Source organism: Hyalella azteca, unplaced genomic scaffold (assembly GCF_000764305.2).
Source record: "Hyalella azteca isolate HAZT.00-mixed unplaced genomic scaffold, Hazt_2.0.2 contig5617, whole genome shotgun sequence".
Taxonomy (NCBI): domain Eukaryota; kingdom Metazoa; phylum Arthropoda; class Malacostraca; order Amphipoda; family Hyalellidae; genus Hyalella; species Hyalella azteca.
The window spans coordinates 3599-18893 of NW_025935800.1; the positions used below are offsets into that span (position 1 = coordinate 3599).

Below are 15295 nucleotides of genomic sequence, written 5' to 3' on the forward strand. Positions count from 1 at the left end.
GAAGAAGAAGGCTTGGCACAAAAATTACTTTAACTGGCTTTAGTATTCCACTGATCTGAATCAATCTAACATTCAAACACTGGGGACAAAAAGAGAGAATTAATTGAAAACACTTAATAAATCATTCATTTGCCTAAATGCAGCCCCTAACAACATTTCTACAAAATGTGGGACGCGCCTCCCTATTTACCCCGCCCGTCACTTTTTACCCCGTTTGACGGTATGCGCAACTTGAGTTCTGATTGCTTTACGTCACTCTCAGAACACCACACTACACGCAGCAACAATGAAACATCATAAACTGTTGCCATATTTATTTAAAAGCCTTAGAATTCAAATCTACAAAATCCCTGAATTCCAATGCTGTGTGTGACTAAATTTGGCATATTGTAAGACTAATTCCGACAGCGCTTCTAACTCTTACTAATTCGTAAATCTGATGCCCTGTGTGAGCTGTATTGGAATACGACACAGCTTGGAACAAGCTTAATTAAAAAATTTTAATTTTTTAATTAAGAGTTATTAAGCTTTTAACTAAGAAAATGTTAATTTTTTAACACAGCTCCAAACGAGCTGTATGTGTCCAATTCCAAGCTGTGTCAGAATTAGTTTTTATGTGTCTAAAACTGTCTCTTAACTTAATCATCTATTAATTTATTTACCACTTAAAATTGGCAAATACAAGTATACTTCCAGGATTCCTAATATATTTACAGACTTATTTAAAAGTTTCAATCCATAATATTCTTTCTACACAAACAGTTTATCACTATTTGGTAGAGCAAGGTCTACTATCAACTTTGATACGAACCGTCAAACTTGATGTTTTCACTAGTTGACTTGGACTTTTGCTCTGAGGATCTTAACATTTTCCCGCCAGACCTAGTGTTTCATGGGAATGTGGCGCGCAATAGTATGACGTCACTATTTCAACCATCTATGCATGCGTGGAAGCAAGACAAAGCTTAATATAAAGGAAGAAGTTGAGAAGTGTCGGAATTACCCACAATGTCGGAATATGATGCGTTTACCCCAGTTCATTTTTAATTTTCTTATTTACTCAATATTTAAACTAATTTCTTATGTATGATAATTCTGGTATCCATGAAACCATGATACTTTACTGGTCTAGTTATAGTGCTAAATATTGAATTTGAGGGAGAGTCTAAAAAACTCTCTGCTTTGCCACTATGCTACTGGGCTTACCCTCCACGCACTGCCATTATGGGATAGTGACAAACAAGAGATCTTTTGGAATCAGTTCATTTTTAATTCTCCAAATAAATACTGTTTTTTTTTGCTTCTTAGAGGACGGTGAGGACCCATTAAAAGTAAATAAGACGTATCTAGGAATGTAGAATATTTAGCCTAATTTAAATTACTCAAGTTCCTCTAAACCTTGAAGGCTTGAAATGTGTGCAAAAAATGTTCCTTAATCATCAAATAGGATTTGAGAATTCATAACTGTTTTTATTTCATTCACTGCATACAATAGTAACATTTTTTCCTTTTTCCAGGTGTAGTTGTTAGTGCATTCAGGAACAAAATCTTTTCAGGTTCCTTGTCTGTCATGGAACGTCGAATCAAATTGAAGACACTAAACGAGCACATAGTTTGCACTATCTGCTCTGGCTACCTCATTGATGCCACAACTGTCACTGAATGCCTTCACACTTGTAAGTTAGTTCTGTTAATCAGTTTCTTAATTTCGTCAAATAATATTATCTGATTTGTTGAAACATGTTGGGGCTGTAAAATATTGGATGATTGTCATTTATATATTTATTTATGGTTAAAAGTCTAGAATTTGGTTCTACATGTTTTGTTAGGATGAGAACAATATTATTTAACATTCAGTCATGATTGAACTTCAACATAAATTATGATATGCTTACAATATCAGTTCTATATGGTGGTAAATATTGATGCTGTATTTATGGTATACGGTACCTATAAGTTATAACAAGTGTATTTGACATCATTTTACAGTCTGCAAATCATGTTTGGTGAAGCATTTGGAGGAGAAGAACACATGTCCATCTTGCGAGCTTGTCATCCACCAGTCGCACCCTCTCAATTACATCTCCTTTGACCGCACAATGCAAGATATTGTCTACAAGCTGGTGCCAAATCTTCAAGAAAGTAAGCCTTCATTATGCAGGGTATTGTTTGCACGTTTGTGCCATATTGTCAGGAAAATAACCCCTCTCAATGCAGGATATTGGACATCAACTTGTGTCAAATCTTGAAGAATATAAGCCTAATGCTGTATATTGTTCAACCACTTGTACCTAAATTTCAGGAAAGTAAGTCTTCATTATTCAAGATATTGTTTACAAGGTTTTACCAAATAATCAAAAAATAAAGCTCTAGTCTATACTCACTTCTTCATTCCTTTTGAAGACTATATTTTCTCAGCAATTCAATATTACTTATTCAATATGAGATTTAATTCTGAGTATTGGATTGACTTAAACATATTGGTAATTTCATATTGAGGATTTCATAATTGGACTAATAATGGTAATTGAAATATAATATGAAATATAATAATTTGAATAATATAAATATTATTCAAAATGTGAACAATTTGAATAGCTTTATAACACCTGAATAATTCATACTTTTGCAGATGAAATTCGCCTGGAGCGGGAATTTTATCGCGTGCGTGGTGAAGTGTGTCCAAAAGACCTCCCACCTGCACCTGACGACCACACTTCTGCAGCACCTCCTGAAGAAGACCATACCACCTCCGACTACCATCGACTCGACGAACAGGTTTGTCTCAATATTAAGTCTTATGTTTTTTCAAGGTTTACTTAGAAACATGCCTCTTACATGCTGGCTGCTGCGAGGGAACATAAACATGATGTTAGCTCTGGCATTCTAGTTTTAGGAAACGGTCATTATGTGTGCCACTCCCAGGACGTGATTTGAAACGTGAATACAAAACATATTTTGAGTATCTCACCCATTCTAATAGCAAGTTATCATGGCACTGCTGGAGTAAGAATTGGCTTCATCCAGCTGTTTAACTCCCGACTGAGTAATTTTTTCAGATTTTTGCTACTGATATTATTGCAGTTCTAGTCTCGAGCTCTGAAATTAAATTGATCGTCTGCTTCTATTAATTAATATTTAAGATGATTTCACGATATAACCTCGATCTTCATAAACACTATCTTACCCAGGTGAACATTATGCTGGAGTGTAAGTGTTGCAGTCTGGCCCCATTGAAGAGAAAATTCATCAGATGTTCTGCTCAGGCGACAATCACACACCTCAAGAAATTTATCGCCCTTAAGGTCTTGGAAGGACCACAACACTACAGAGATGTAAGTAAATTACTTGAAGTTTTCATCAAATTAAATTAATTATTTAAGTAAATAATTGTTAGTTGTTACCAAGCTGATAATTTTTTGTCTGTATCCAAAAACGAGTTTTGAGATTATTATTTGCAGAAGATTATTCTCTCGTTTTAATGGTATTTACTGTAATTTTGATAATAGTTTCTTTAACGCTCAAGCCTGAGCCACTACTCTTGACTGATGTGGCCTCCATTGCAACCAACTCTTACATTAATGAATTTTTTCGCTTCCAGATCGACATATTGTGCAATGAAGAAATGCTTGGCAAAGACCACACACTGAAATTCGTTCAAGTCACGCGGTGGAGATTCAGACCACAGCCACTCAAGCTGGAATATCGGCCTTGTATTGACATTTGAACAATTTCTTCAGTCATATTTTTACACGTCACGCGGGTGAGGATTGAACTAAAACCATTCGCGTTTGAATATACTATGCAGTGTATTGACATAAGAATATTTTGTTCAGTTCATGTATTTTTTTATCGTTCAAGAAGCTGGATCTGTTTATGCATATTAGGGCCTCAAAATCATTTAATTTATAACACATGTGTAACAAAGCCTCAGCATGATGTGTGATGATTCTTGAATTGTTCTGCAAGAGATCTACCCGACATCAGTTAGAAATTTCGGTGTTCGCAACTAGTTGAACTCTTCTGCTTACTCTGACTCCAAAAGATCTCAATATAATAATTAGTCAGTCGTCAAGGATACGAAACAGATTTACACTAATTATTTCCTTTATTTCGCTGAAATCTTCAAGCTCCCCAGAAGTTGACCATCGAATTAATTATCCTCGCTTTCAGTGTTGAATTTTTGTCATCGTGAAAATCTATTTTGATTCGAATCTATTTGAGCTAGGTACTGGTGGTAAACTAGCTACGAAAACTCGTTGCACTAGAAAATTTAGAGCTCACTAATAAATTCTCGGACTACCAAAATATCAAACAAATTAGGCTCTACCAACTCCAAAAATGCAAACGAATGAAATCTTTTAATGTGTATAAACATAATTTCAGAATCCTTGTACAACCATGTTGCAACGATCCAGAATGAGGTATTTAATCATATATTCCGTGCAAGTGTGGGTGTTATATTATCTCAATATAAACAAACGTATTCAAGTGTTTTTTGAGAAGTATGTATGTCAATTGTCCGTCCGGCTTCATTTACCCGAAAAACCTTGAATTGCTCTTGATCTTTTTGCACTTAGTTCGGCTGTTAGCGGTACCGTAAAAGCTGTAACGCCATACATGTATTAAAGGCAACAGCGTTCATGCCTGTTGAATTTTCGATTATTTGGTTGTCTTTTGAGTCAGAAGGACGAATATGTAGCATTACATATGAACTGCTCGATTGTGATTCAGGAAAATGTCACACCTTTTAATGCACTTGAATCAAGTTACTATGATAAGTTCAAGTAACTATCAGGATTATTGAAATGGTGTAAACCTTCTGCTTCAATATGGAAACGGCTTATCAAGTTATGGTCGCCTGTCAGATAGCCTGAATATTATTCTCGTAAGGGATAAATGTTGCAACTGGGAGTATGTGATTAAAACTTCAACGGCAGTTTATGGCAGCCGATGTTTCCTGGCGTGTGAAAGGTACATTAAGGACGTTTATAATCTTTCATTCTTACAACTTCGTAGCGATTTTATATTATAGTTCATTATTTAATGCAGATAGCCAGACTCAAAAGCCTTTCGCGCAATTCTCGTTATTTTTTTGTTTAACCTTTGAAAAAAATTTGTCGCAGAACCTTGTGCAAGTCGTATTCATTAGGCCTGTCGGAAGTGAGAATCATCAGTCATGATCATTATTGTCAAATGAAAAAAGCTACTGAACGAGTTTCATTAATTGTTCTGCCTACCCTAAAACATATCTAGGAGAAAAGAAAAAACGTTGGTTCAATCACACTTTATCAAGCTGCTGGAGTAGCATGTGAAGACTACAGATTACATTAGAATCTCACTCCACATCCACGAAATTTGGCTTCGAAGAACAAGAGGCGTGGGACTTAAATTGCCAAGTTTTCACCAGAGAAATCTTATGAAAAGTTTTTGATCGTTGATTTTATTGCTTTCTTCGCAGGCTATTAAATAAACACTAAATCGATAAATCATTGTCCGTAACGTTCGGGGATCTAGTATTTAAACTGACGACTAACATTCAGGGAGGAAGGCTAAAATTATTTTTGTTCATCTTAGAATGACTATCGACCCCACCTGATCTCCAGCAAGGTTGTTGAGTCAAATCTCGAGATTCTGTAAGCCGTTCACCAAGTCCGTCTCACATATAGTTCAACTATTAGAAAATTGAGTACACACAAAATATGGAAAATAGAACACATTTAACGAGGTCAAGATCCAAAGCATGCACTGAAATAAATAATATTTGTAGAGGAGCTAAAATATGTGAATACTTCATACTACATATCAACATATCAAGCGTAGTAAATAAATATAAATGTTAGCTGCTGAATATTACGATAACAGGGCAATCCACTGTCGATTGTAGAGAAACGACCCCTTTGGATTCAGAGGCTGAGGTCATAACAAAGTAATTACGAAACTGAAACATTTGACAAGAGTTAAACGTAAGATTGTGAGGCTTAATACCGCTGTCCTCTACCTCTCCCGCGACCTCGTCCACCTCTTCCCCCACCTCCTCCATATCCACCGCCGCCGCTGCTGCCTCCATATCCACCACCACCGCTGCCTCCGTATCCTCCACCACCGCCCCCTCCATATCCACCGCCGTCTCCATAACCACCTTTGCCTCTATTATCGTATCCGCGGTTGTCGTATCCACCTCCGTGTGAGAAACCATTTGAACCACCACCCCGATTGCTGTAACTGCCAAATCCACCTGCACCACCACCGCCACCTTGGTTCCACCCGCCTTGAACGCGGTCGCTGGAAAAATTTCCACCACCGCCACCTCCTCGGCTGCCGCCGCGACCACCACGACCTCCTGGAACAAAATTGAGATGAGCATCGTCACACAAGCTCTAGTGATGTAACAAAAAGCTTATCCAAACATATTGCAAATCAAACTTAAAAATAGGAATAGACTCATTGATGGGAATTTAATCCAACTATAAGTTGGACCAGGACAGGGATACTTGTTTGTTGTATACTGTGGGAACAGCCAATGTGCTACATCACAGAAGATCTGATTTGAAGCTATTAAGTTCAATGTAGGGCAACACGGCATTAAAACCTAGCAGAGGTTCAACAATCACCCACGATCAGAGACTTAAATCACCAAACGAGATAATGCAGAAACGCGAGAATCACGAAAGAGCTCGCAGAGAGAACAAACAAACAAATTTTACGCAAGAAAAGGGTGATTACAAATCTTGCTCGGCTGGGCAAACAGCGGCTTGATATCGCGTAGCTTCGGACCATCTTTTTGGGAACCCTGGGGTACAGATGGAGCCGTCTCTCCAGCACTAGCATCTTAACCTTTCCCTGTATTCATTGCCTATGATAATTATTCTTAGGGGTTGAATGTGGAATCGAGTTTGATACGCAGGAAGCTATTCACTAATATGGCGCTACATTCTATGGGAAACTTCAACACAAGAATTTTGTTAACAAAATAATGTTACCCATAAAAATTAAAATCAAATAATGCCACAGTCGTAGGTAAGAAATATTAGTGTAATTAATTTCATTACATTCAGGAAAGAAGTTTTTGATGGTTAAATTTAAGCCAGGATTTGTCTGATGATGCAGTACTTGCATGATGATGAAGTACAGCACGAGTTAACGCATGTACTTAGACCGATCAGGACCTGTCGCCGAATCTTTCAGTCTCGTTCTTGACTAATTTTGATTTTCAATTCATATAGAAAATTATTAAACTTCTGAATACACCATCAACTGACATTAAACTGAAGCTGCTAAGTTTCGTCCATGAACTTAATTTTGTCCTCACAAGCTTAGGCGTGACTTGGCGCCTTTTACCTACAGGAGTGAATGAAATCAAGTGTTGAAAACAAATGTAATGACCGCGTTTAGATGATGAATGAAATAACCATGGTGAAAAGGTTACTGAAATGATAGCGGTGAGAGAGTGAATGAAATAGTCGAGGTGACAAATGAATAGAAATGTTGTCTTCACTGCTCAGAGATAAAAATTTATAAACTCCGCGACTATTCAAATGCGTAAATAAAACTTAGCACGCAGTATATGCTCATAGACTCGTAAGTATAGCAACTAAAATTACTTCAAAAAGACCGAGAAAATGTTAGTACAAATAACTACATAAATAAAATAACAAACTACATAAAATAAAAAAATCTTGACAAAAAAAAATATTCCGTCAAATTTAGTAAGGATTAAGGCTTCTATATCCTCGTAGGCTACAATTAATCGAAATAGGAAAAAAAGCAACAAAAAGCCAGTTCAAACTACCAAGCAATTTCTATCGTCTAAATTATACCAAACTTGAACAAATGCTGTAACAAAAATTAAACATCCGTTAACAAACGCAGAGGGTCAAATGAAATGGAAATACTCGATGTGAATGAGCCAGGCTCACCAGAATACTGATCCTGTTGCTGGTGGTGTTGCTGGCCTCTAAAACCGCCACCGCCTGTAGCAGATGCGGCTATATTTCTATCCATTTATTACACATTCAACTAATGTATTTCATGGCAGTTGAAGAAGGAATCTTGTGGCTTTTTATAATGTATTTATGAGGAATGCATGATATTTCTTTGAAAATGTGCACCTTGCTCTAGGAGGATGTTGAAGTAGAAACAACTTCACGAATAAAATTCGAATTCTCCACAACGGTTTTCAAGTACCTATAATGTATGTCAGTGATATTAGTATAAATAACATAAACATAAAGACATAAATTGAAAGAAATCTGCCAACGAAACCGCATATTTTCGACATAAATACCGTGCAGAAAAGCATTGGACTGGTTCTCATCCCCCAACCCACCTCAAACTATTCAAGGCCATTATAAATAAATTCCTTTTTCTCACGTTATTCAACACACTAAAACGTGACAAGTTCTATACTTGCTTTATAGAAACAACAAAACTTTGATTATCACGACTCGCGATAAGCACGATTATCCCTGGCTACGTACCAGGGATACAAATCGAACTTCAACTGAAACTAAAACGACCATGACGCCAAAATGCGAATATTCTAGCATCGACCACCACTACCTCCACAATCACCACTCTACAGACACCACAAAAGAACATTCCTGACCTCCACCACCACCACTACCACCACCCTACAGACACTCAGAACATTCCTGACCTCCACCTCAACCACCACCCCACCACCTTACGGACTCTTAAAAGAAAATTCCTGACCTGCACCACCGCCGCCGCCACCGCCACCGGGCTGCCGCTGGGTCCAGGATGGCATCTCAGGAGGCGGGGCCGCCTGCTCGTCAGGGCGCCCGCCACGGTCAGGGACGCGCCCGATGAGCACCTGCTCGGCACGGCCATTCAAGCATGCAAGAGACAAATATTCTCCAAAATGTAAATAGAAATGAAAAACACAATGAATAAAATATTTAAATGGAATAAATAAAAACTGGCACACGGTTATTGCATGAGCAATTGCACAAAATGAAAATTATTCTGATGAAGCAAACAATCTAATAATTGGTATTGCCTAAATAGGAATATCCTTACCCACCCAAAGTAATGTGTTCAATTTAATTTACTTTTAGATTATCATTGACACTTCAAGTATCGATGGATTAAACAAATCCCTCACAGTTGAATTAAGAATTAATCTATATTACACCAGACCTTATTAAGAGCTGAGGATGTGTTTTTCCTGACGGAGGCGTTGCTAGTTTTCTCAAGGACAGCCAAGTCCTCCCGAGCAGCCAGAAGATGGCCAAGACTGACGTCAGGAGTTTCCTGTAGCCGGTCACGGCGACTGAGGAACGCTTCTACGAGGTCGTTCTCCCGGCTCTTGCCTTGGTCAGACCACTGCATGATAACAATTATGATATGTTGTGCAGTGTAATAAGGGACCACTGCACGGCAACACTCAGACGATATGCAGTGCAGTGTACGTAATAATCTTGTATATAAGTAAAGCGAGGTAATTAGCATTGGTAGAAAAGTAGCATTAATTAAATTACATACATTAATTCACGTCAACATATCTAGAAGGAAATTTCTGGCCTAAAAAATTTCTCCCGTGGGCTCGCAGTTCCGATGTTGTATGAAACCTCTGTGTCTCAATTCACTCATTGACGAAAATGAAAATAACTGAGAGCTATATATGTACCCGGGTCAGTGTTGCTTAACACTAAAAAGATGAAAAATTTTAATTAGAAAATGAAAATTTTTCTAACCATCAGTAGCTAAAAGCACAAAAATTCAGTAGAGATTGAATATGAAAATTACAAAGTGAACGTACCTGAAAGCTCTGAAACGTGAGATCAAGTCGTTTGATCATCATCTGCCGACGCATTGTGTACTCCTGGAACATCTCGTCCTGAATTTCCTGAAGCATATTCCACTGCTTCTCTGACAGTGTCTCATGAAACAGAGGTTTACCCACGAGGCTTGGAGGAGCTTTCTTTAGTACTTCCGTAAGCTGGAGAGAAGACAAGATTGCAATAAACATTTTATCAGTGAATTACTAAGAGATGCTTAGATTTTAGTTGAGAAGGTATGACAATGCAATGCTTGCATTAAGGTGTAAAAAGTTTTAGTATTCCCTTCAAACTAACAAGTCAAAATATTGACTAAATTTTTACCTCTGCAAATCAAAACAGAAATGAATGATTTGAACTATGCAACGTGATTGGAAAATCTTAATTTATGAGAATATATAGCCTTAGAGCTACAAAAATCACATTGCTATATCAAAATCATGTAGCTGAAAAAAATCACGTCACAAAAAACTAAATTTCAACTGCATTTATATACTTATCAAGCAGTCATCTTGCTAGAACTAACTTTTTGATGTGCTTTGCCAAACAGTTGTTGAGGAGTAATATTATTAGGAGGTTTTGGAAAGCCCAGGGTGACAAGAAGCTGCTTTAAGTCCTTTGCTTGACTGGTTTCCGTCTGTATCAAGGAAAAAAACGTGTTCTTACAGAGAAAAAATCTGAAGTGATGCCATGACATATACCTAATACTGAGATAACAACTCTGAAACCATGCATATCACATGACATGATGCTTTCTTTCTAAATTTATGCTAAAACAAGGTGCTTATCAATGCTATAGAGTATATCAACAGCATTGCAATATTTTTTCTAATACTAAGTTCCAGATAATTTTTGGCAAAATTAAAATTATTCATGTTTGCACAAAATCAGTTACAAATTTATTCTAAACAAGAAGTAAAAAAAGTTCTTCAGGTTCACCAAATTAGTATGACACTTAAAAATTAAATCTATACCATTTTAAGCTTGAGACCCTGCTGAGGAGAGTGTGCCTGTGTCATCCGAGCTGCCATCAGCTCAATGAGAATGAAATGCAGGAGCAACAAACGACCTTTCCTGTTACTCAGGCGGTCAGTGGCAGAACCTTCCATGAGTGCAGGATGTGGGCAGCCTGTCAAAATACATGAATGCTTAAAATTGATAATTTAATTTTTGCTATGAGTACCTATGTGTAGACAACTTTACACCTACGAATCTTGAATGGATTTGACCTAGCAAGGAACCTAATCTCACTATCAAGACATTACCTAACTAACTTTGCCACAGTGCTTATGTCTCCAGCCTTCAAAATAAACAATCTAATTTATTAATAAAACCACAACCTTCTGGCATGCTGGAAAAAACTTCTTAGTTATCAAGTGGCAATTAAATCATATAAATAAATCTTTATTCTCATCAGTATTATAAATAGTTTTTACTGACACAGTTGTGAGTGGTTGACCATAAATTTAAAATCATAGGGGCCTTACCCATTTCCTTAAGAAAAGCTGAGACTTCCATACAAAAAGAAGCATGATCATCTGGACCTGCAGTGGCATTCACATGTTCTTCAAGTTGGAGAAGCACTCTTAGTTCTCCTGTTGCCCAAGCCACAAGTTTGGTAAATGCTGGGCATTTTGGACCACCATCATTTCCATCAATAAGTTTTGATAAAGCTGTATTATCAGCTAAAGGTTCCTCATACCTGCAGTGAAAAAAAATATAACTCAGTACTTACTGCAGTGAGTGACAGAGAGCGCATTTTCTTGTCGACAATAACTTGAGGTCACGGACAGATGGACGGATGGACATGACAAGCACAATAGTGCATTGTTTCCATAAATGAGAAAATGTGCTAATTAGTCAAGATTCAAGGCTAAATATATATGTTTCTTTATACACCTTAAACTTTCTGATATATCACTACAGGCAATTGATATGAAATGGGAAATAAATAATTCAGAAGATAAACTACAGTGGTAAACTGGTAATCAATCATCAATGAGCATGAAGTGAAGCCAAAGGGAATTTTGTCAAACTAAAGCCTTGGTTTGTGATTTCATTTTCACTATATTATTATAATTATAGCCCTAAACACTGGCATGGAATATCTAGAGGCCTTTGAGCCACAACTAGGTCTTCCACCCATTTTCTGAGCTGCAAGATTCATGCTAGATGAATTATCCCCTATCAAATTTCTAATAAAACATTATTAAGCATGCTGCAAGATTCACAATGCATTAAGGGGACCGCCCTAGCTAAAAATAAAAAAATTTCACTTTTTTCTTTTATTAATGCTTTCTAAAGCTGACTTTTAGACGCGTCTAATGATGTTATCGGCATGTCTGTGCGTGCGTTAGTTTTTTTTATTGATTTTAGTACGATTGGTTGATCTAGCCCACATGGCTCACACGGGCCAATTGCGCTACTCAGCTGTTGCGTCATTGCCGACCAATCGAGCTGGCAATTTTCAACGCCTTGCTTCAGCAGCCAATGAGAGATATCAGGGTGGAGCTCTGATTTTTACGCATCCAATGGTGTAACAGCATGCCTGTATGTGTGTTAGTTTGTACGTAATCTGGCTTTTACTACGACGTGATCATACAAGCGCTCCTCCGCTGATCCAGATGCCTCGTATGGTGCTGGAAATTTCTAATGCTTCAATGCTGTTCATATCTTTCATACTTTTGTTCTTTATTCAGCGGTTGATGACGTGTTCAAGGGACGATTTAGTAAATTTTTGCACTTTTGCAACAATTAGAAAAAAACAGAGACAGAAAAATTTTTGACAATTACAATTAACAATTCTTACTAACAAAAAGCAATGACATAATGGGACTCTGGAAGACTGGCAGAATACAGGAAGATTTTGGAATCACAAGTTCACAACAGATAGCTAACTTTTGTGCTCAGTTGATGGCAAACTTTGATCTTGCAAAATGCAAACTTGCAAACAAATGGCTACTAGGGCTAGGCTTAGTAAGCTATGTTAGCCTAGGTATAACATGGAAAAATGTAGAACATATTCAACCCAATTTGGAATATCTGGTAGCCTAGAGGCTAGATGAGATCCACTGTGCAGAGAGTGGATGAATATTGCAAGATTTTTGGCGACGCTTCAGTAGCCAAATTTTTGCCTTCAGAAGATCTTGCCAACACATTTAGATTGAAATTCTTGCATTTAATATATTTCTGTCTTTGGCCAACTATTTAGAAAAAGGGTAAGGTTTCCGGTGCGTTGGATGGAATACGATGCAGCGAAGCTTGTCCGGAAATCAGTTGCGATGAGTTCCCGCAAAAAATGTAAACAACGTTTTTTCGATTGCGTAGTTTCGGTCACATTAGATTAGAGCCTGTCTCTTATACACATCTAGATGTGTATAAGAGACAGANCTCCCAGCCCCAGGTCACCAGGTGCAGAACATCTAGAAGGTAGCCTTAGCCCTTAGGTTACCTATAGCCTATGGGTAGTACTAGCACTAGGTACTAGTGGCTTCTAGGTATCATTTTCATTTGAAAATTGAAATTAATGGTACCTATGCTAGGCCTATAATCAATATTTTAGGTTGGTACCTACAAGTTATTACTACAAGAATAACACTGAGGCAGCAACTGCAGCAAAAATTTGAAACCTGCTCAAATAAAATTCTTATTTATTGCTGGCCAGTTCTGTCACTGCTACGGTAATCTTTATTTATGTCAGAGCAGACTTTTTTAGACTCTTCCTCCAGTTTATTTTCAAGTCCTAGCTCCTAGACCTAGGTACCTATATGTAGACCAGTAAAGTTAGTTTCGTGGATACCAGCAGTCAAGCATTATCATAGATGAGAAATTGAGAACCTAGGCATTTTATACAAATATTAAAAAAATCTACATAATGATACTCACCCCAGATCTTCAAGAACATCAAGAACTTCGCTGTCCATTCTTTACTGTCAATACTACCGGCACTCCGGTAGCTAGCCTAATAGGTATTACTAGGTATTTGGTAACGCCAAACGGTAGACGGGTAGAGTCGTCCGTATTAGTAGCTAGTTTAATATCTACCGTAACTTATACAGAATAAAATTCAAAAAGAAAAATAAATAGGCTAGTAGGCTACGTTAGCTAAGTTCCTTTCAAATAATATCTGTCAACGAGTTAAATGTCAACGATATTTTTCATTGTCGAATTCCCAACCATTCAAATTATATATTGTCAAAAATTGAAGGAAGTTGCATATTTTGCAACTTTTAAGTCTTGGAAACTTCAGTGCTAAAATACCGATTCTTCCACTTAAACCATAATAGATATTTTATGTCGAAAATTACGATGGCCCTCAGAATGCAATATAGGCATTCCACGAAATGCAGTAATGCTTGATTTATGTGCGGCTTTCCAAGTTCACGTGTCCACGTAATGTGTCGTGACGTGAACACACAACGGCAGCAAAAACTTTAGAATTCGCTATATATGATTATACATAAACTTAAAGGTTTAAAACAAACTTAGGAATATTGTGAACCCTGCGTTTATGTCGATTTTTAAAACTCTTATTTTCAATTCTTCCCTTCGCCAACACTGTTTTCTCTACCGGTATGTATGCACGTAAAACATGTGCGGCTTAGAATAAGGTGCCGGCTAACGCCAGGGTTTTTCTTTCTTACGTATCAATAACTTATATAAACTTGAATTAAGATTTTTATGTTAGCTATAGAATAATAGTACCGTAGTTGTTTCGAAACGGCAGAAACACGCGTGACTTATCGTATCACATTTATTAAATTTCTAGCCTGGCGCGAATTAGCCATTGAAAAAGTTGAACGTTTCAGCAAAAGAATCGGCTGGAGGTGCTAACAGAATACCAGCAAAGTGGCACACAGGCCCCCCTATCCATATCGGGTCCCAGATGGACTGTAAGGAAGTGGAATAGTTGAATGCAAGAACCCCAAAGAAAAGAAATAAGAATGCAAAAACTTCTAATTCTAATAAGATCGGATGATGAACATTGTACAAGAAAGAGACTTTCCAATGAAAATGGACAATTGTGTCAGTAAACGTCCTGCATTAGTGTGTAAATTAAATTTGAATGAAGCTCAGGGGTCCAATGGTTACAATTCAGAATACCAAGATAGGAACTGTAAGATGCGTGTTCGAGACCTGAAGCAAGCTGCGAAAATTCTGCAATGTTAAAGAATTCGCGACAGGTCTAACGACCTAATGAGTAAGGAGTGTTGACATCGCTATACCATTCATAGCCGCATAGGTTTAACTGTTCTCATGTCTTGGAAAGACGTAGCATCGTTGAATTGGTTTCCGTGATCTCGTAGAGAGGCATATTCGTGTCTTGCATTCGTCATATTCGTGTCTTGCATTATATTGGTCGAAACTAACAACCGAGAGTATAGGAGTTTAGAATTGTCGCTGCTTTACACTTTATGCTAGTGTGTCGAAAAATCCCGTACTAGTTTCTCACATTCCTATTTTATTAGGTCAGTGGTTTCCAAAGTGAGCGG

At 37.5% G+C, this 15295-nt stretch overlaps 2 protein-coding genes across 3 annotated transcripts; one reads left to right on the plus strand and one right to left on the minus strand.

Annotated features, from left to right (window-relative positions):
* Positions 1-1472: 1472 nt before the first annotated feature.
* On the plus strand, positions 1473-5218 carry LOC108672388 (polycomb group RING finger protein 3-like). The gene is made up of 5 exons (XM_018160035.2): positions 1473-1676; positions 1990-2142; positions 2633-2778; positions 3192-3335; positions 3602-5218. Exons 1-5 carry the CDS (start codon positions 1571-1573, stop codon positions 3725-3727), a joined length of 675 nt encoding a protein of 224 aa, XP_018015524.1. The 5' UTR covers positions 1473-1570; the 3' UTR covers positions 3728-5218.
* Positions 5219-5272: 54 nt separating this feature from the next.
* Positions 5273-14249, minus strand: LOC108672387 (protein FAM98B). Of its 2 annotated transcripts, XM_018160033.2 has the most exons (9): positions 13689-14249; positions 11291-11505; positions 10778-10932; positions 10330-10440; positions 9785-9964; positions 9163-9348; positions 8716-8836; positions 7920-7973; positions 5273-6343 (listed from the first exon to the last, which is right to left on the minus strand). In XM_018160033.2, the coding sequence occupies exons 1-9, from the start codon at positions 13724-13726 to the stop codon at positions 5982-5984; spliced, it is 1422 nt and encodes a 473-aa protein (XP_018015522.1). In that variant the 5' UTR covers positions 13727-14249; the 3' UTR covers positions 5273-5981. The 2 variants fall into 2 exon arrangements, with proteins under 2 accessions (XP_018015522.1, XP_018015523.1); XM_018160034.2 differs by lacking the exon at positions 7920-7973 and having other exon boundaries at positions 13689-14016.
* Positions 14250-15295: the final 1046 nt, after the last annotated feature.

What these genes read in the sequence shown, in the direction of transcription:
- LOC108672388 (XM_018160035.2), top strand. Translation starts at nt 1,571, where the DNA reads ATGGAACGTCGAATCAAATTGAAGACACTAAACGAGCACATAGTTTGC. An exon ending in CACTGAATGCCTTCACACTT is followed by an intron (nt 1,677 to 1,989) that starts GTAAGTTAGTTC and finishes ATCATTTTACAG; the next exon opens with TCTGCAAATCATGTTTGGTG. An exon ending in ACCATCGACTCGACGAACAG is followed by an intron (nt 2,779 to 3,191) that starts GTTTGTCTCAAT and finishes TATCTTACCCAG; the next exon opens with GTGAACATTATGCTGGAGTG.
- LOC108672387 (XM_018160033.2), bottom strand. Translation starts at nt 13,726, where the DNA reads ATGGACAGCGAAGTTCTTGATGTTCTTGAAGATCTGGG. An exon ending in AGGGTCTCAAGCTTAAAATG is followed by an intron (nt 10,441 to 10,777) that starts GTATAGATTTAA and finishes TCCTTGATACAG; the next exon opens with ACGGAAACCAGTCAAGCAAA. An exon ending in CATCCTCAGCTCTTAATAAG is followed by an intron (nt 8,837 to 9,162) that starts GTCTGGTGTAAT and finishes CGTGCCGAGCAG; the next exon opens with GTGCTCATCGGGCGCGTCCC.